The 20806-nt window shown below is 37.0% G+C and overlaps 2 protein-coding genes and 1 non-coding gene across 3 annotated transcripts; 2 read left to right on the top strand and 1 right to left on the bottom strand.

The window, feature by feature from the left end:
• Positions 1-862: 862 nt before the first annotated feature.
• Positions 863-15952, bottom strand: LOC115447052 (structural maintenance of chromosomes protein 1A). Its single transcript, XM_037438530.1, has 24 exons — positions 15700-15952; positions 15122-15242; positions 14602-14701; positions 13981-14129; positions 13327-13495; positions 12923-13135; positions 12328-12576; positions 11776-11934; positions 9638-9745; positions 8511-8672; positions 7836-7964; positions 7508-7590; positions 7051-7225; positions 6606-6728; positions 6324-6455; positions 4819-4884; positions 4221-4658; positions 4025-4147; positions 3323-3432; positions 2690-2939; positions 2160-2234; positions 1841-2019; positions 1341-1518; positions 863-1021 (listed from the first exon to the last, which is right to left on the bottom strand). The coding sequence occupies exons 1-24, from the start codon at positions 15809-15811 to the stop codon at positions 962-964; spliced, it is 3663 nt and encodes a 1220-aa protein (XP_037294427.1). The 5' UTR covers positions 15812-15952; the 3' UTR covers positions 863-961.
• Positions 10004-10076, top strand: Trnav-cac. The gene has a single exon. It is a non-coding gene; the product is annotated as a tRNA-Val (tRNA).
• A 242-nt stretch (positions 15953-16194) lies between the features above and the next one.
• LOC115454238 (transmembrane protein 222) lies at positions 16195-18003 on the top strand. Its single transcript, XM_030182984.2, has 4 exons — positions 16195-16502; positions 16802-17012; positions 17145-17275; positions 17641-18003. The coding sequence occupies exons 1-4, from the start codon at positions 16369-16371 to the stop codon at positions 17717-17719; spliced, it is 555 nt and encodes a 184-aa protein (XP_030038844.1). The 5' UTR covers positions 16195-16368; the 3' UTR covers positions 17720-18003.
• The last annotated feature ends 2803 nt before the right edge of the window (positions 18004-20806 follow it).

Here is a 20806-nt window from a genome sequence, read left to right as displayed (position 1 = left end):
CCTGTGAGATTTCAATTGACTTGGAAATGATGTTAGCCTTCTTTTGGTTACGAGCCTGCAAGAAGCAGCGCGACAGCCAGTATTCTCAATGGCAGGAAGTTAGTTCTGTGAGCCTTGTAACGCCTAGCTGGGTTAGCGTGTAAGGAGTACGCGGGGGTGACCATTCTTGAAACACGGAATTACATAATCTGTCTATTGTACGCTACGGTAGTACATAGTGTCCTAAGCCTAGCGCAACTAACGCTTATATTCTACACATTCAGGTAAAGGACACTAGTACAGTCGCATACAACCGCTACAAGCGGATAAGTCTCAAAGTACATGTAACAATATTTAAGCCTCAGAGAAAACGACCTATGTTAACTCTGGGTTTACTGTTTTACTGATATAATTTCTGTCCTATGATATGAATGAAGCCCTCCTAGTCGAATTTCGGCCACGATAGCCAATCTGAAAGAAAATCAGCCGGGTGCACAGGAGATATTATAGTGCACAAGTGCGTGCGCAATGCACAGGTGCACTCTCTGTTCCTTCATTCTCATAGTCCGGTGAGACGGCAATCGGACATGACTGGAGAGATCAGGCGCAGGACTAACACCTTTTCGTGCTTTCCGAGGCTCGGCGGGTATCACACCGACAACTTCCTGACTCCGAGCTGCGCCTGAGTACTTTTTAAGATGGCAAAACCCAGCTAGCTATTTTTGGCCCGACGTAATATTGGAGCCCAGCCCCTCAGCGTATGTGTCATACTCGTACCGCGTACGCATTATCACTACGCCACCGATGCAGTCAGTATGGGATATAAATTCCAATCTTAGATAAACTACTATGAATGAAAGGAAGGGTTAAATAAAAGACAATATATTATCCTATAATTATGTCATATAATCTTAACTATAATGAAGTAAATCAATATAAAATGTATCGTCCCTGAACACGAGCCTATAATATGGGAATGAGATTAGTCGTTGTAGTTCTCTAGGCTGAGGGTGATGACGTCACTCACAAGGCAGTCCGCAGGCTGTGAACAAAACAATAGACTTAGTTATAACGGCAAATCATTTTAAGTTAATCAAACACAGCATCGAGTAAAATGCTAGTCTCTAGGGTAGACTATAAAAATGTATTTTATTTGTAATAACTGGTTACAACCCAGTTTATCTCGCCATGCACTGTACCACAACGACAAATAACACAATTAACTGAACGACTTTAATCTTATAAGGATAAGATACAAAGTATACAGTTCGAGCTACCTTCGGAAAAGTTTCTTTATTCTTAATGAGTAATTTGATGTGAGATAGGCTACTTATACGTATAGATTTAAAACAATATATCACCTCCGAACAGATGCCGATAAGCGCGTCAGCACACCCGTAGAACTCCTCCTTGAGCGAGATGACGATGGTCTGCAGACTGCCCTTCTTGGAGCGAATGTAGGAGGCCACCTTGCCGATGTTGGTGTTGTCCAGCGCCGCGTCGATCTCATCCAGCAAGAAAAACGGCGCTGGCTGATAACTGGGAACATGGGAATGTAAAATTCATCACATAGGCTCGCATGTCTTTATGTTACTACCAAATATTGGATCAAGTCTCAATAAAACAATAAAGTATCTTACGAGCAAGCAAATATCATAATATTATCCAAAGAGCAGCACACTACCAATACACGGTGCTTTTATGTGACATCGAGTTATCAGCCCGACTTATACATATCGTAGTCAAATATCTACAGTGTGGTTCTACCATCTTAATGATATTAACGTCACTTTAGTTTCCTGAAATAAAGAGATCACCCCAGCCCATACAAAACTGGGTTTTGCATATTTCTAACACGTACCTGTGTATCGCAAACAGTAACGCTAGCGCTGCGACTGTCTTCTCCCCTCCAGAGAGGTTGGACATCGGCTGGAACCGCTTGCCGGGCGCCACGCAGTTGTAGTTGATGCCGTCCAAGTATGGTTCTTCGGGGTTCTCCGGGCCCAGGAACGCTTGCGCTGACTGGTTCATAGCCAGCGCCTAGAACATGTACGTAGATAATGTCACAACTAAACGAGGCTAGCACGTTGCTCGTTTGATAGTTAACACCTATCTATAAATAATAGCGGATGTTTGACCATTGAAATACTGTATGATATTTACTGCTCGAGGTAACGTACCTTATAAATGGCGTCAATCTCGTTGGCGACGTGTTCGAAGCAGTCCATGAACTTGTCGTGACGTTCTTTCTTCACCTGATAATCAAATGGCATAATTATTGTACTTACAAAATGCAAATAAGGTCACTCAACAGTACACTTATTCCAGTCCTGTCTATCCATCTAGGATCCAAGCAAGGCGTTATGTAAATTTACGGCCCAGTCGTATACGCTCGTTTACTAGTCGTCCCCATCTAAATACGGACGCACTAACGCTTTTTATCTTGGGAATAAGCAGACGCAACTAGTACACCCACTTTTGTCAAATTTATACCAAGCAATAATGTTAAATAACCAACTTTATAACACACATCACGACTTAATCCCGAAAGGGTTAGGCAGAGGTGCAACTAGGGCACCCACTTTTCGCCATGTATGTTACGTCACATCATGTGATAGTGGGAAACCCATTTAAATATTGCTAAAATAGTCACATGTCATTTTGTTAAGCGTCCATATGTACTCTTTTGTACATCCCATTTAAGCCGTACCTTTTCAAAAGCCAGTTTGGCCTTATGAGCCCTCTTCCTGGCCGCGACGAACGCCTCGTTGGTGGCGTTGACCTTCTCCCTGACTTCGTTGAGTTTCTGCATGGCGCGCATGTTGGGCGCCTGGATCTTGTCCACGGTGTTCTGCAGCGAGTTGATCGCCTTCTGCAGCTTGTCCGCCTTGCGCTTGATCTCGTCCGGCTCGTCGAGGTCTTTCAGGTTTTCAGAGAGTAAGCTGTAGTCTACGCGTATTCTGGACATATAAAACAATTTTTATTTCTAGACCTACAGTTGGTAGTTAATGAACATAGGAAAATAGCATCAGTTACTTAATTACTATTTTTTATTTTTTAGTTTAGCAGTTTGAGAAGAAACAAATTAATAACTTTTTTATCAATATTTTTCATAGAAGGAAAAGTTTCTCCCTCTCTTCTCTGTTGCCGTGCCCTGCGATCCACGATTATGTACTTTCCTTAATTTGTAAAAGCTATATTTTAACAATTGTGAAGTGCAATAAATTGTATTGAATTGACTTATTAACTTGACATACTACGTATTGAGTTGATTCACCAAGTATATAACAAAGAAATCTAATGATTCTTTATTGAATTAAACCATCACAAATTATTCACGAACCTTGACTCCCGTCGGTACTGTTGCGTGGTGGACAGAGAGGATTGTTCCGATTCCGTATCAGCCGTGTCATCGAGACTACCTTCTAGCAACGGAATGATTATGTCATCGATCTGAAAGGAATCGTTGTAACATGTACAGGTTGATACAAAGCGCTTAACGGCTATGGAGTTAGCCGCGAACGCAAGTATAACCACGGTGACAATATTATATTTAGGTTAATTAAAATTTATGATAATTATACATTTAAAATCAAAAAGACTTATTCAATTATGACATAAGTACTATTTTACTTTGGTTGTTGAATTTTGAAATGTTTTTATAAAACAATGCTCCTTTGTATAATGTTTTTCGATCAGTTCATATTTCTGTATTTGTAAAAACTAAATACCTAATCCAAATAAATGCCATACATACAACGTGTCCTGTGATTCAAAACTTGCAAGGATAATTTTTAACAATAATATACAATTATTATCCTATCAAGCTCGGCTGTACTTAAAAAAGAAACGCACGCGTTTGACGTGTATCGGAACGTACAAAGTTCAAAGCCGGCAAGACATTTTTAAGAAACTGTATACTTAATGTAATTTTAACATTGACTTACAATGAGTTGGTTCTTACTTCATACGAGCTATAAGTAACGAAATTTCTATTTGAAATCCATTTTAGATTATGTTTATACATAAATAACTTTGAATGTACCTTGCACTGCCTCAGTATGTTGTGTCTGTCGCTGCGCCTGCTCTCGATGCGCGACTCGATGCTAGAGATCTGTTTCTGTACGGCTTGGATGTCTTTTTGGATGCTCGATAGGTCTTTGCGAGCCTGTAATATTATTATTTATTTATGACTAACTGTGTCATAATCTAAACGTAAGTGTATAGTGGTGTATACGAACCTTGTCGAGCGAGGCGTCGGCCTTGTCCATCTCGGCGCGGTGCGCGGCGCGGTCGGCCTTGAGCTTGTCGGCGCGGCGCAGCTCGTGGTCGATGTCGTGGCGCTGCTTGGCCTCGGCCTGGCGCCCGCCCTCGAGCTCGTCCTCGGCGTCCTGCACGGCGCGCTCCCAGCGCGTGACGTTCTTCTGCGTGTCGCGGCTGCGCTCGAACTCGAGGTTGGAGGCGACGCGGTCGATGTGTGCGTCGAACTCCATGCGGCGCTTGGCGCGCTCCTGCTGGGCGCGCAGCTCGCGCTCCTCGTACTGGCGGATGTTGGCGACGCCGATGTCCCTGCAGAAGCCGCGGAACACGACGTCCTCGACGTTGTTCATGTTCTCCTTGACCTCCTGTATCTTGGCGTCGCGGGCGCGGATGGTGCGCTCGATGTCCTCCACTTGCGGCTGAATGTCAACAAATAACATATTAACAACTCTCTTTTATGTTACAACAAAAAGCATTCTTTCTTATTACTTATGCAACAAATTCTCACGTCCTTTTAAAAGCTGTTTTATAACGTAACTCCATAGCAATGCATATTATTATATACTAAGAATCACTCACCCCGAAAGTCTCCATTTTTCTCTCCAACTCAGCTATCTCCGCGTCCAGTGCTTTTATTTGTTTCAACTGTAAAATAACATTCAAATTATTAATAACAGTTCAAAGACATTGTATAATTGTTTTTATATTGTTACCACAAAATGTTCAGTTATAATGTGGAACATCGTTCGTACTTGCATTCCTCCTACCCTAAGCAACTTCTCTACATAAATTTCGGATGACAAACAAATAACGCTCATACAGTAATTTTCGTACATAATATATATTATTTATCGATATGTCCTAAACAAACTTAAAGTGCGACTCAGAGAATTAAATGTAAACATTTATTTACAACAAGCCGCCTGCCTGTGCGTTCGCGACCTTATATATATACAAAAATAATCCTTATAGCATGATACAGTATTCACGTATGATGGCTTATTATTAGCGTATTTCATGTATAACTTTGGTGTTTCTATACCGATTTCTATGATTCTTTTTTATGGAATATTTAATTTAATAATGTTAACTTTTTTAATTAGGGATGACTGAGAGTGTTATAAACGTAAGAGTAGACAAATATAATGAGAAAGCTTCGAACTGCTAAGCTATCGGGAGTTACACGTGTTATTGTGAGTCAACCATAAAAGATAGACATATGCTGTCGTGGGATATTTTTTACATAATTTTAAGGAGAACATTTCCGTCATACATGATTTCTGTATAGCTTTAACCATTAAGGTTGCACACGCGACGGAAGTTTAAAAAATGGAGTAACTTCTCCCGTTTTCCCAACATTTCCCTTCACTGCTCTGCTCCTATTAATTGTAGCGTGATGAAAAGTATACTATAACCAGCACAGGAGCATGATAAATAATTGTACCAAGTTTCGTTAAAATCCGTCGAGTAGTTTTTGTTTCTATAACGGTTATACAGACAGACAGACAGACAAAAATTTTACTAATTGCATTTTTGGCATCGGTATCGATCCCTAATCACCCCCTGATAGTTATTTTGGAAATATATTTCATGTACAGAATTGACCTCTCTACAGATTTATTATAAGTATAGATAGATATAGATAAACTATTGAACATATTGACTGCCTCGGTGGCGTAGTTGTATTGCATGTCCGGTACAATAGCGCTCTGAGGTCCTGGGTTCGAATCCCGGGTCGGGCAAAGTGATATTTGGGTTTTTCTGCTCAGTATCAGCCCGGAGTCTGGAATTTGTGCCCGATATGGCGATAGGCTCGCCCCCATCACATCATGGGACGGAACATACTTGGCGAAAAGTGGGTTGCCCTAGTTGCGCCCCTGCATACCCCTTCGGGGATAAATGCGTGATGTTATGTATGTATGTATGTAACTATGAACATAAAAGTGGTTTGGTGTAAACTATTAGGTCTATAACACTAACACTAGCCAGTACTATCAACGACGGAAGCCCCAACTACTATGTACAGTCTCTATGTCAAATAAAAATATACTATCTAAATAAATATACAGTATATGATTTCTTACGGTTGTGTCCCTGTCCGTGATGGCGTACTTGAGTCTGGACTCGAGTCCGCGGATCTGCGAGTCCACGGTGGTCAGCTCCGACTCCTTGCGAGACTTCTTCATTGACTCGCGGAGCTCCTCTGTTAGTTTCTCCTGTAAATTTGAATTACATTATGATTATATGATTTTTATTTTATCGATAAATGTTCAAATTACTAACGCTTAATATTTTCATTGATTCATTAATTAAATCTCTTTAGTTATAACTATATGTAAAAAGTAAGAATATGTAAACGATGTTACCTTCTTAGACTTGAGTTGCGAGAGGTGTTTCTCGTCCCAGCGCTTGGCCTTGCGCGCCAGGTCGAGCGAGCCTCCCGAGATGATGCCAGACTTCTGGTAGAACGTGCCGTCCAGGGCTAATGCCTGTATATAAACATATAATGTATTGAATAAATATTATTTTAAAAAAATAAAGGCACCGTGAGATCTAATAAATTCGAGTTGACACAACAAAAACATACATTTAACTTATCATTCTCTAACTACATTTTTTAATATTTTCGAAATTCTATGAAACAATTTATAAAACAAACTTTCCTCTATTTAAAGTTTTCATCGCGTCATCAATCCGGCTCGAAGGACCAATAAGGCCAGGCGTAGACTAACTATGAGCATTCCGTTGGCGTTCTTATGTCCAGACACTTTAACTACGAATACTTTGAGTACGTAATAGACGTGTACTGACGTCGTATCTGCTGTTCTTGCTGCGGTCGAGGTCGTAGGCGACGCGCGAGGCGTCCTCAGGCGTCTCGCACACGAGCGCGTTGTTGGTGACGAACAGCACGGCGCGGTGGATGGCCGCCGGCTCGAACCGGAGCACGTCGAATAGCAACTTCACGTTCTTTGGTTCTTTGATGTCCCTGTATAATGATAATATATATTTTTATAGTGGACTAAAATTAATCTATTTTCAATTCCCATATAATGCAAATTGCAATATGGACGTTACGTTCCCAAACAATTATGATAATAATGGGCTGTCTTATTAAAAAATACTTCAGGTTATTTCAGCAACCAGTCAGAGTTACCGAGCATGTCGGTTTTTTAACCATTAGTGTATAGTTCACTGTCTAGTTGGGTACAAAATATATCAGTTATCAGTGCAGTACATATTATTAATTTTTTATAGTATTTGGCGTCACCTCAGCCTCTCTCGAAGCGGTTTCGCCTGTATGTAGTCCAGCGGCAGGAATGTCTCTGGCTCCAACATCCTCTCTTTTAATACCTGTAAACAATAAGAATTATCATATTATTTATCTTTATTAAAAAGTTTGTTAATATTCCTATGTTCGGGTTTAATAAGTTATTATTTTGTCTCATTATTGTCCGTATTTGAGCAAGTATTTGAGTTGAGTTTGAACAAGCATGTGTGACAATATAATGTAATTTAAGAGAGTTCGGACTTTTATTGGTAAAGTCTAATAATGTTCTTGTTAGTTTACGTGAGTCCATATACTAATGCAATTTTACCTGAATGCATCGCCGTGCAGTCTTCTCTGTGTCGACGACGATGGCCTCCATGTACTTGCCGAGTACCTTAGTGATGGCCACGTTGTACCGCTTGTGCGTCGGCTGGCACATGTTGATCATGCGGTCGTACTGCAACACAACATATGCATCATGCAACAGTTGTACACCCTGTGTAGTATGCGATGTGTTATCGTGTTTTGGACACCCTGTACCTGTAGTGTTTTGAACAAAAACTACATAAACTTTTTCAACAATTTGAGTTCGATGGTAAGTTCAATGTAGTTCAAATATAATTAGACCGAATATAAATGTTTTTCAATAATTAGTAGAATTATGCCATTCATTACTGAATGTGTACGGACTGTTTGTAACATTTAATTTGTTGGTGATAGGACATTTGTATTCGCCTGGATGGCGACCATCAGTGTAAGACTCACTGTAGTGGCTTACGTGAATGTATCTCGTTCTTGGATCAGCTTGTGTATATCCAGTTTTATACAAGGTGGCATAATTAAGTCCACTGGGAAGGGGGAATTGTTTTTCATCAGTCGAGATTCTATTTAGGCCCCACTGCACTAATAATCACGTGCTTTAAGGCGGTAGTGTGGCGTGGTGTGTGTAGTGTGTAGTGTGGTGCGTGGTGTGGTGTGGTGTGTGGTAGCGGCGAGTACTGACGACGCCGGGGATGTCGCGCTTGAAGCTCTCGACGATCTCCTGCTTCTTGCGGCGGCGCGCCTCCTCGTGCTTGTCGACGCGCGCGTCGCCGAGCTGCGCCGCCACCTCCTCCAGCTGCGCCTGCAGCGACGCGGCGCGCCCGCGCGACTCGCCCACGTCCGCCTGCCAACCGCGACACACTTACTGGTTAATGCTCCAAGCTTCGCCCGCGGGAAAAACTTTTTCAGGGATAAAAGTAGCTTACGTCCTTTTCAGAATTACAAACTATCTATATATTAAAAATTCATCGAAATCCATAAAATGGATCTGCCGTTAAAATGTAACAATGAGACGTACAGTTACTTTCGCATTTTTAATACATATAGATGGATAGCTGCTTGTATTACGCCTTACTTTCTAGGTACAAAAAAAAATGTGATTTCAAAATATGAATGAATCCCTCCTAGCCGAATTTCGGCCACGGCGGCCAATCTCAACGGAGATCAGCCAGGTACGCAGGAGATATTATAGTTCCTTCACTGTCATAGTTCGGTGAGACGGCAATCCGACATGACCGGAGAGAGATCAGGCGCAGGACCAACGGCTTTACGTGCTTTCCGAGGCACGGGGGTATCACACCGAAATATATATGACTAATAACTAATGACTATATTCATCTATCTATACATATTACAAAACAAAGTCCCCTTTTCTGTCTGTCTGTATTTTATCGGTTTTCTCAAAATCTACTGAATGGATTTTTATGAAATTGCTATACAGATAGTTTAAGACCGTGGGAAGATTGTAGGTTTTCTATCCCGGGAAAATATATAGCGGGACTTTTATCCCGGAAACTCCTACACGCAGTCGAAGCCATGAGAAAAGCTAGTTTTATTTTATTTATATTTTATGCGAATGCTACTGTGTATAATGGCAAGCTATTTCGCCATTCTTCCCCACAAGAACGATTTGAATGTTTCCACTAATCTCTCAACATTACAGGATATTTACTGCTGAACGGAGGCCTCGCCCAAAAATATCAGACGACCTAATAAAAGCCAAAGGCAATCGCAAGGTCTACAGCAGTCTACTGCTTCCGACAGATGAAAATAACTTCAGAGCAACTATAAAGCCCGATGTAAGTATACCTGCAGCTCGGCGCGGAGCCTCCTCTGCTCCTCGAGGGCCTGCTCGGAGCTCTTGATGTGTTCGTTGAGCTTGTCCACGCGCTTCATCGCCTCGTTCCGCTCGTGGCCCTGAGGATATACACCATGTCGCAATTAAGTCGGAAGGATAAACACACCCACACTGTTGTTATGTTTTAGTTTTTAAAACGAAGATATGTGTGTATATATTATGGTTTTTCTTTGTTCATAAGATAATAAAATAAAAGTAAAATTTTTGAGGTGTTTTAAATGTTTCAAGCTGCATGAAAAGCACAATGGAAACTACACGAAAGTATATTTCCACATACACAACGATTTACTATTACTAATTTCGTCACTGTAAATCAAGTTTCCGTAGTGTAGCGGTTATCACGTGTGCTTCACACGCACAAGGTCCCCGGTTCGATCCCGGGCGGAAACAATTCCAATTTTACTTTCTTACAAATTTTTACATTCTTAGATTTTTGTTACTATTCATATAAAGTTTTATTTAATTATACACTATTCAAATAAAAAATAATAAAAGAAAAAAAAAACAATTATTGCATATATTTCAGACTACATATTTTATGCGCATGTCGACATTTTATTCACGACCTCAACAACTGACAACAGACAATCCAAGCAACTAGTATAATACATGTACATACATGGGCTCCTATGTGACAATGAAGAGCCATCAGATTGAAGACCTATCTATAAATCTACAAATAAAGAAAAACCACACACCTATGTATAACAGTGACAGTTCTTTAGAGAAAAATTCTAAAATCACCTTTTCTGACACTTCATGGTAAAGCCCACTGGATCCATTCTATAATAATAATAATACCAGCCCTGTATTATATACTTGCCCACTGCTGAGCACGGGCCTCCTCTACTACTGAAAGGGATTAGGCCTTAGTCCACCACGCTGGCCTAGTGCGGATTGGTAGACTTCACACACCTTCGAAATTCCTATAGAGAACTTCTCGGATGTGCAGGTTTCTTCACGATGTTTTCCTTCACCGTTAAGGCGATACCTCAAGGTCCATTTTCATACATTTTGTTTCGCCTTTAATCTGGGTAACTAAACAAGTATTGGCAAGTAAAGAATTTAAATTCACGTCTAGTTAGTGATTAGTTCTCGCAGTTGAAAGAAAAATGTAAAAATAATTAATAATCATGGATATTTCTGCCTTTAAAATTTCGTCATATTAAATTAAAGGATACAGATACAGATTAAAGGCGAAACAAAATGTATGAAAATGGACCTTGAGGTATCGCCTTAAAGCGAACGATAAATTCACAAAGAATACACACATGATTTTTTAGAAAAGTCAGAGGTGTGTGCCCTTGGGAATTGAACCTGCGGACATTCGTCTCGGCAGTCCGTTCCACACCCAACTAGGCTATCGCCGCTTTTTTTCATCCATCCATCCATTCTATACTTCTATACTATTATATAAAGCTGAAGAGTTTGTTTGTTGTTTGTTTGAATGCGTTAATCTCAGGAACTACCGGGCCATACTGAAAAATTATTTTTATTTTGGATAGCCCTTTGTTCGTGGAGTGCTATAGGCTATATATCATCACGCTATGACCAATAGAAGCGGAGCAGTAATGAAACATGTTGCAAAAACAGGGAAAATGTATTAGTTTTGAGAGTTTCCATTGCGAGCGCTGCGTCAACGGTTAAAGTTATGCAACAATGATGGATGACGGGATTGTTCCTGTTAAAAAGTTCTACAAAAATATATTATAAAACAAAGTCCCCCGCTGCATCTGTCTGCCTGGACGTGTTAAACTCAAAAACTAGCCAATGTATTAAGATGAAATTTGGTTTGGAGCCAGGTTGAGACCCTGGGAAGAACATAGGCTCCCGGGAAAATACTTATATAGCGTGACTTTTATAACGGAAAACTTTCGCCCGAAATACTTTATAACGCGGGCGGAGCCGCGGACAAAAGCTAGTAGTTTATAATTTTAATTAGTATTTGGAAATCATTTTTTATTCTACCGTCATAATTAGTTTAGTCATCCCTGAAGCCTTTTTATCGTCACCTGGGAGAATCTGTATAATATATTGTTACTATATTATGTACATTTTGTGTGCATTACAGTGTTTATCTATTACTGACCTTCTGCCTGTGTTTATTCTCAAGCTCGCCTTTCTTGCGCATCTCATTGTCGAGCCGATCCTGATCAGCCTTCTGCTCACGGTTGACGGAGTCCAACTCCTGCAGATACCGCGCTGCCTGACGCGACGCCTCCATCTTCAGCTCCTCGTACTCGCGGATCTGCGGGACAATCACTATTATTATTATGTTTTATTGATTCAAAAGGGAAAACGATTTCTTTAAAGCATAAGTTGGGTTATCACATGATCGAGTGTATCACCTAATATTGAGCTGTTCTTCATCCATGGTCATGAACACCCACTGGCAGCTTAAAAAAGGCAGCAGAGAGCGGGAGGATGCAGACTGCTGAAGGTGGCCAGGTTGACGCTAACTTAAAGAGTGCTACATTTTAATTGTTTTCAAGCTAATTAATTTTCACAGCTCATCAAAAATATTTAATATGAAATTTTAATTTATTTTATTGTCACTGGAAAAGAAGTTTCTGCCAGACATATTGTTCAACAACACTAATATTGGTCTTCAAATTATTCCCAATATAAGTGCCCATTTTACCTGCGCCTCTTCCAAATGCACATCAGCCCTTCCACTGTGCCCTGTCCCAGAGGACTGTTCCCACGTCGCCTTCTGCTCTTCAATCTGCTTGAGTTCATCTTCCAACTTCTTGATGTCAGCCTGATGAGCCTCGTGAGCCTTGCGCGCCTGCTCCAGGGTCTTCTGAGCACTCTCCAGCTTCTTTTGTGTGTGTGTGACGCGCTCTTTGGCTTTGATGAATGTTGGTCGCTTTTTGGAAATCTCTGCTTCCTAAGAAATAAATGCGAAAACAATAATTTAGCATTGGTCAATATCTGAAAGATGTTGCTTTATTTTTTCACACAACTATAAACAACAAAAATTAAATAAGACACATTATAATCAGGGATTAACCAATTAATCTCCTTTCCTAAAAAAATATATACATACATATTATGTGTAAAATTATAATTTTATCTAAATGAAAAAAAAAATACACAAAAAAGAAAAATAGTTTTTAGTCTGACTCTTAATTATTATTTAATGTAAAAAAAAGTTGGCAGCAGTGCAAGGAAGCAAACCTGATTATAAACTTTTTTAAGAGGGCTAGGTCGTGTTAAAATGTACCAAAACCTACCACTTCTCGAATATCCTGTTCAATCTTAGCGAGTTCTCGCTGCATGGTGCCTGATTCCTTCTTCTTCTCTTTGAGTGCCTCCTCTGCTTTTTGCCGCTTCTTCTCCACTTTGGACAGCTCCTGCTGCTTGTGCTGCAAATCCTCTTCCAGCGACTGGATGTCCTTCTCGTTGTGGTACAAATGGAACAGCTGCAGCTCGACTTTTTGTTCTTGCTGTAGAAATTATAATACGAAAATGTTTACTTATACTATATTAAATGTAAGTCATTATAAAAGAAAATAATAGATTGCATCATCTGTTACTTTGTTCTATCTGCAACATTCCCACAACCATCATGATTCTGTTACATTTTTGTATTGTATTTACTCTACCAAGCTATTAATACTATTATTGATTGTCTCACCAACTCCTGTTTAAGTCTAGTGTATTTCTCAGCCTCTTCCTTCTCGAATTTGGCCTCCTTCCTCTCTGCGGCGACTCCTTTCTTCTTCTGGTAGGAGAACTGCGCCTCCTCGTCTGCGCGGTTCACTTCAGCGCGACACGCTTCGTACTGTTCTTTTAGAACACCCGATCTTTGGACAAAACAATATATAAAATATGTGTCATATATTTGGATTTTGAAAACTGTTGAGGGTTTATCTATGCTTGCAAATATTTTAATAGTAAAAGAAAGAAATGAGCAAGTGGATAATGTCATAGTGGTAAATGACCAATACTGCCCATACTTATTATTGTGGCCCTTAAGCCCCAAAAAAAGTGCGTAGAGGTACTTATTTCTTTGATTTAAAATTCCAAAAGACCCACAAGGATGTAAAGTAACATTCATAAAGGAAAAACCTGTGTGCCCAGCAGAGATATAACCATAAAGACCCATGACACATGAGGCTCCCAACATGAAAAATCATTAGTTATATGGATAGTCATAGTATTTTTTTTAGATCCCAATACACCATTTTTTGAAAACAATTTTATAAAATTTTACACTGCAGGCAGTTCATTAATCATGCCACCTCATTGTTACACCACTAACGACTAGTTGCAAAAACATACTACTCACCCACTGATCTCCTCAAAAAGTGCAGTTCTCTCTTTAGGGTTCTTCATAGCAATGCTTTCAACAGCTCCTTGGAACACAAGGAAGTTCTTGGCCTTCACATTGATGCCCAACTTCTCCAACTCTGACAGGTAGTTGCTCACTGACACAGACTGAGAACAGAAATGATGTAAATAATCATTTAAATAAGAAAGTTTTTTCATAGAAAATATATACCAAAGACAAAGAGAACCCATTACATAAAATTTAATATAAAGACATTTTGACAGACTTGTTTGAGTTCTCTAACAATATATTGGTTTAATGGTATATTTAAGTATTCTTAAATACTTAAATAAACTATATATTAATAGTACTACTGCATATTTTACATTGGCTCTTTCATGCCAGTCTTGAATTTGAAGGAAGGATATGTACAGCAGTTGACATTAGTGACTGATGAACATCAACATTGTCATTTTTTCAAGAACAGAAAGATGACTTGATAAAGATCCCAGGAACGTACTGGAAGCTAGCTGCTTTTGACAGATTTATCACAAAACCTAATGATATCATAAACCATTGTCTACCTGAAATATTCCACTAGAGTTGAAGTATTAGTAATAAGTTTTATTAGATACTTACATGTCCATCTATCTTGTGTTCTGATGACTGTCCAATGACCGACCTCTGGAACTGCTTCTCCGTCATGTCTTCCAGCACAAATGTAGCTGTTACTGATGCACTGAACATAATATAAAATCATAACAATGTTATTGTTACTGCACATGTCCTCACAAGCAATATAAAGGAAAACTTTTCGATTATCAATTAAATGATTGCATTTTATGAAACTCACAATACCTATTTTAATAATGATATCTTCTACTAAATGAAATTCTTAACACTGACTGACAAAAAATGCATATTTAACAATAGGCCTATAGATAGGTCAATATTTAGGCATAAAATCCTGAAATATTACACACAAATCCCTAACATAAAACCGGTGAGTTATAAGAAGGGATTATTAAAAATTCCCAGCCTTAAAAGTGAAATTCATTGTAAGTGGTCAGTAAATATTAAAATATTAGAAAGCATCAAGAAAATTGGGTGTTACAGTTGTAATTGTCAAAAATAAGAAATGCCCATAAACATAACATACCTCCTAGAAACTGGTTTATTTATAGAAGCACCGTGGATGAGATCGCTTAGCCTCTTCACACGCAGGAGAGATGTTTTCTCACCCATCACAAAACTCACTGCGTCCATGAAGTTTGACTTCCCTGGAACATTGTTTATTGTACTTGTGATATAAACTGTTGCAGCTATTAATTATTATAATAGACATCTGCCTTTATTGATGTATAATAAATATATATTGGCAGTAAAATATGCACACTACGCCAATCAATCTTGATATTATAGTCTATTAATGTATTTTATTCAAGTTTTATTTAATCAAGTATTTATTTGAACTTTTCTAATGGTTTTTTATTTGTGCATACTTGACAAATATTACGTGAAAGTATAATTATTGCGAAATATATCGGTCGTAGTAACTACAAATTCCGACTTCGCTTGTAGGTGGACACATACTTCAGAAATATGTATGCGATCGTGACACTTGATGAGATTATTGTCCATACTAGCAATAAGATAGACAATGTAGAAATATACTATGATAAAGCACATTTTTGCCATCTATTCATTTTTTTTTTCATACTAATTATGGATAAATACCTGAACCATTGGGTCCTACAACGGCAGTGAAAGACTTCAGTGGTCCTATCCGGTGGTGTCCCCGGTAGGACTTGAAGTTTTCCATATCAATGTATTTAAGAAACGCCGGCATTTTTCTCGTTTTCAATAATGAGGCGATTTATAAATATTACAAATTGTTTCACAGTAAATAAATAATAGCGCCAAACATTTTATCGACGTTCAACAAATAAATATGTCAATCCAAATGTCATGTATTTGTCAAAGATTGTGCAGCCATTTTATAATGAGTTGCGACGGTGATCAAAAAAAAATTTAGTCGATATTAACTGTTAGAAGATAATATATAATATTTATTGTATATTTTAAAAATGCATCATAATGTACCTTATTGAATATAGGGAAAAATCCTGAGGTGCAACCTTTGTACCAAACTTTGTAGATCAATAAAATTATAATATTGGCATGTAAATGATGCTTAAAATATTAACATGCATTTTTTAAACCTGGAACACTCCACACGTAAAATGTTTCAATTTTATTGACTTCTCGTAGTGTTGATATTTCTTACGTAGTATATTACTTACTCTATGTTGATATTGGTCTCTGGTGTTGATTTGTTTGTGTAAAAGTAAATTGTTTTTCGTACTATGGAAGCCGCAATAACGAATTATTGAAATTCCATTGACCATGAACGGTGATCGAAGCCCTGGAAGTCCCCTCGATGTGAATGACCCCGAAGACGCCGTACTGATGGATCCTATAGACCATGAGAGAAGCAGATATCCGTATTGCATCGTCTGGACTCCCATTCCCGTTCTAACGTAAGTATTACATAAAATATCTGTGAATAAGAGCTATAATAACAAGGAAATGAGTTAGAAAGGAGCTTTCCATAATAATAAAATTCATACCCTAATCATATTGGACTGTTAATATAGATAAATATTATAATGAATAGTTGGTACATATTCATCAGATTATATTTGTAGATTACAAATGATGACCAAAAGGTAATTATAAAGAAAATAACTTCATTGTGATTACATCCATTAGCAATGGTGTAATATATTATTTGTTCATTATGATTTTCACCTATCTATATATGATACTTTAATTACAGATGGATTTTCCCTTTCCTCGGCCACATGGGCATCTGCACATCAAGCGGAGTGATCAGAGACTTTGCAGGACCATACTTTGTGTCTGAAGATCTCATGGCTTTTGGAAATCCCACAAAATACTGGCAACTATCCCCACAAAAAGCTAATAATGGCCAAGCAGGCTGGGACGCTGCTGTGGCCGAAGCCTCTGAGATATACAAAAAGAGGATGGTAGGTCAATAATAAATAGCAGAATTTACTGTAGATGTAATAATTTTTTTGTAAAAATAGTTTGTGAATGTAGATGAAATATTCATATGGCATATGTCAATATCACATACACATAGAATAATATTGTTTCAGCACATCATATTTTATGACAACTGCCACTCTCATGTAGCAACAGCTCTCAACATCATGAACTATGCTGGCTGTAAGAACTGGAACATGGTCAAACTGGCCTTCTACATGATCCCATACTCCAAATATGTCAGGTAATTATTGTTTCTTAAACTACACTGTATATGTTCAGTGAAAGGAAGTTATCCTTAGTACAATGATCTGCATAAGCTAATTTGAAACCTGTTTTTAAGTATTTGTACTACAAAATTAAGGTTATAATATATTAATTACTGTAATTATAGTGTTAAGTCTGCTGGAAAACCTAATAAATATATAAACAAAAAATATCAAAATATTGTATTGCACTAATTAGGACTGGTAGCTTTATAAAGAATTTAGTATCGTGTACTAATTAACATAATTATTATGTTTCTAATCTTCTAATATTTCAGTATAAATGATTGTGCATCCAAACATACAATTATGGTAAGATTGACATAAATATTGTGTTTTCCAGTGTTGGCGCATTCTTGAAGACATGGCTGCCTTTTGTCATAATTGTTGCATTCATTTGCGGGCTTGCTGCGGTCATATAAAGGAATTGATGAACATATTCATAAAATTGTTCTATTATACTATAGTCTATGTGGTGGTGCTGCCTATGTACTACTACTATGTGACCTTTAAAGACTATCTCTTCACTTGTGTATAGACCTATAGGGAGATATGGTAATCTCCTTCAAAAAGTATACCCTTTACATTACATCCTACATTTTTAAAAATATGGATGGATGTTATTTATAAATATATTCAACACAATCCTGATCCCAAATATACATATCTTGTGTCCTGGGATTTGGGACTTATTTATAATTTTTTCTTCCCCAACCAGGCTTGAATTAAATATCTCCAGTTAACACAAACATATTTCATGGTGTGGAGATTGAACCAGGGTACTTTGTGTCAGAGATGGATTGGCACATGCTTATGCATATGTATGATGTGTTATGAAGGTTGTGTTACATATGAAATGCTTAAAATTCTACATATAAAAATATACAAATGGTATAGTTACTATGAAATAATACTGTAAATATTATATTTCATGAATGTGCTAAAATTTGTATTTTATGATATTATCTATTTCATATCCTAGCAATATGAAACCTTCCTTGTTTATAAATATTATGAAACTACTTTTTGGACTCAATTGTAATGTTTTCTAACTGGATGTGTAATATTTCAAACACTGAAAATTATTCAAAGATTTTTAATGTTCATGAAATTAAAAAAACTATTAAAATAAAATAAAAAAAATAAAATACTTTATTTATCACGTAGGCGAACAAAGTTGCACTTATGATACGTCAAAACAAAGAATAAGAATAATTATTATTTCTAAACAACTATTAAAATCACTTATATAACTATGGAGATTTTAAATTAGGGATAAAGTTTATACAAAAGACTAGGTACAAACCGAAGTAACCAGCTCGGGCTGGCAAGTAGGGGAAATAGAAGGGTAACGCGTCGCGATCCTCACCGGTGAGGACATGAGCCCTAGCCTAGCTAACCTACCAGCCTTTCACTAGCTACCTAAGTGATGACTACCCGAAGAAGAAAGACAGAAAGAAACTCCGGGCTTTCTTTTTGTCATCAATTGTTCAGTACTTCTTTTGTATTTTTTCCAAGTCTTTCTTGTACATAGTCACAATAGTTATATAAGCTAATGCACGCACATCACCGTTAACATGGGATAAGATGAAATCCAATCGACTAAACCTGGAGCGGCATAAAAATAAAATTAGCGATAGCAAATAAAAGAGAACATAGATTCATACTTAAATAACGGCGTACAGCGTGCATTCGCCTACATTTACAATCATAGTTTTCAATCATGAGAAAAGAAAAAAAAAATAGTGATATTGAACAGGCAAACACAACATGATCGGGTGGTCGTCTTTCAAAAATTACATTTCATTAAGATATGATATGATTATGTCAAATTATTAATCTTTGATGATTCCAAACCTTTCTAAGAACTGTAAAGTTTGTAAGAGACATTGGTTTTATTTTTATATTATTAATCTAATGAACCCATGCTTCTATGAACATTTATATTTACTGTCTGAAACAGTCAACAAATACTTATTCTCTGAATAATTTGGTCAGAATGAATAATGCTCCTCTAAGTACAATTTTTCTTTGCATTAAAATATGCAATGTAAGAATATTAAATAGATATAACTACTCGCACTTAGAATGCAGAATACTATTGTGTATCAAATATAGCTTTAGAATCCATATGAGGCTAACCATATTTTTTATTGTATGTCTTGTAGCTATGAAATAGAGTCAAACTTGGCTAATCCAGCAAGACTTCTGCTACAAGGGCTATTTGTGTCATACATAGTAGTTGATTGTAATCTCTAGCTTATATATATTGGCAATTATATTATCTACAGATCAAAATTTAACAATTAGAATTTAAATAACATGTAAAATATACACATTATTCATTGTAGTTTTTGAAATTACTCAATTGTATTTGTGATTTTTGTGGAACATGAAATTGAATTATTTATAGCAGTTATTTTACTCCTGCGAGATATAATTATATGTTGATATTATACTTATATGTTGATTTTTGAAGAATAAAGTACAAAACAATGATCATGACACCGTCTCATTTGTGATTTATATTATGAAATAAATATAACAGATATGAACAGAGACTTTATTTGAAATATGTTATTTATTTTTAATCAGACACAGTTTTGTTAAGACTTATTGAATCATTGTTAAACAAAAATAATTGGATGTTGTGCAAATTTAAATCTATCTCCTACTTATAATATGGTGTAATTATGGTAAAATAAATTACATTGTCTTGTATGTGGAAATAAAAATAAGATAGGTCATACTACTCCATAATCACACCATTTTATTAGTAAAGCTACAAATGTGTATTTATTTTTATATCTCTTTAAATGTATTAAAATTATATTGTCTGTGCAATTGATGTTGAAATAAAACTCATTTATTACAAATTATATTTATTTAATAATTTTAACTTTAAACACAATATCTTAAAGTACAAATTCATTGAATGTATATGAACATTTATTGTTTTTAAATAACTGGAACAATTCATATTACTATTTTTAAAACCAGTTTGATAGTAAAATAGTAATTGGTATCACTCAACACTCATTTACATTATTTATATGATATAATAATGAGCTGACTAAACAGGGGTGAGGGTGTGGCTTGCATTGACATATTTAAAATATTAAAATAAGATCATTCTCAAGTGAGATATACTTGAGAATGAAGTTGTTTTTAAGATATAATTAAAAGAAGATGAATTATTATTTATATGCTGAAAGCTCCATGCCTGTTTTTAATATAAATACCCAAAATAATCATAACAAAAAAAAAAATAAGTAACTACTCATATGATACATAAGTAGGGAGAAGTAACTTATGGAGGTTTCTTTATGTCATTTAAAACCCTATCACAGTAAATGAAATCTTATTACACTTATATTCTAGAACACTAGCAATAGCTAAAGGTCTTCAGTTGAAAACAAAGAAACAAGCATATAAAACATTTATTTTGGTCTTGACACAGCCCAGCAATCACCGCACTTGAGGGACTGTCATTTTACATAATTATGACT

Source organism: Manduca sexta, chromosome 14 (genome assembly GCF_014839805.1).
Source record: "Manduca sexta isolate Smith_Timp_Sample1 chromosome 14, JHU_Msex_v1.0, whole genome shotgun sequence".
In the NCBI taxonomy this organism is placed as follows: domain Eukaryota; kingdom Metazoa; phylum Arthropoda; class Insecta; order Lepidoptera; family Sphingidae; genus Manduca; species Manduca sexta.
The sequence above is the reverse complement of the archived record's forward strand: the minus strand, read 5'-3'. Positions and strand labels throughout refer to the sequence as shown.

Coding starts and splice junctions, on each gene's coding strand:
- LOC115447052 (XM_037438530.1), bottom strand. CDS start 15,811: ATGCCGGCGTTTCTTAAATACATTGATATGGAAAACTTCAAGTCCTAC. Junction 7,226..7,507: donor CCGCTTCGAGAGAGGCTGAG/GTGACGCCAAAT, acceptor ATCATTATACAG/GGACATCAAAGAACCAAAGA. Junction 1,519..1,840: donor TTACTGTTTGCGATACACAG/GTACGTGTTAGA, acceptor CCATGTTCCCAG/TTATCAGCCAGCGCCGTTTT.
- LOC115454238 (XM_030182984.2), top strand. CDS start 16,369: ATGAACGGTGATCGAAGCCCTGGAAGTCCCCTCGATGTGAATGACCCC. Junction 16,503..16,801: donor ACTCCCATTCCCGTTCTAAC/GTAAGTATTACA, acceptor CTTTAATTACAG/ATGGATTTTCCCTTTCCTCG. Junction 17,013..17,144: donor AGATATACAAAAAGAGGATG/GTAGGTCAATAA, acceptor ATATTGTTTCAG/CACATCATATTTTATGACAA.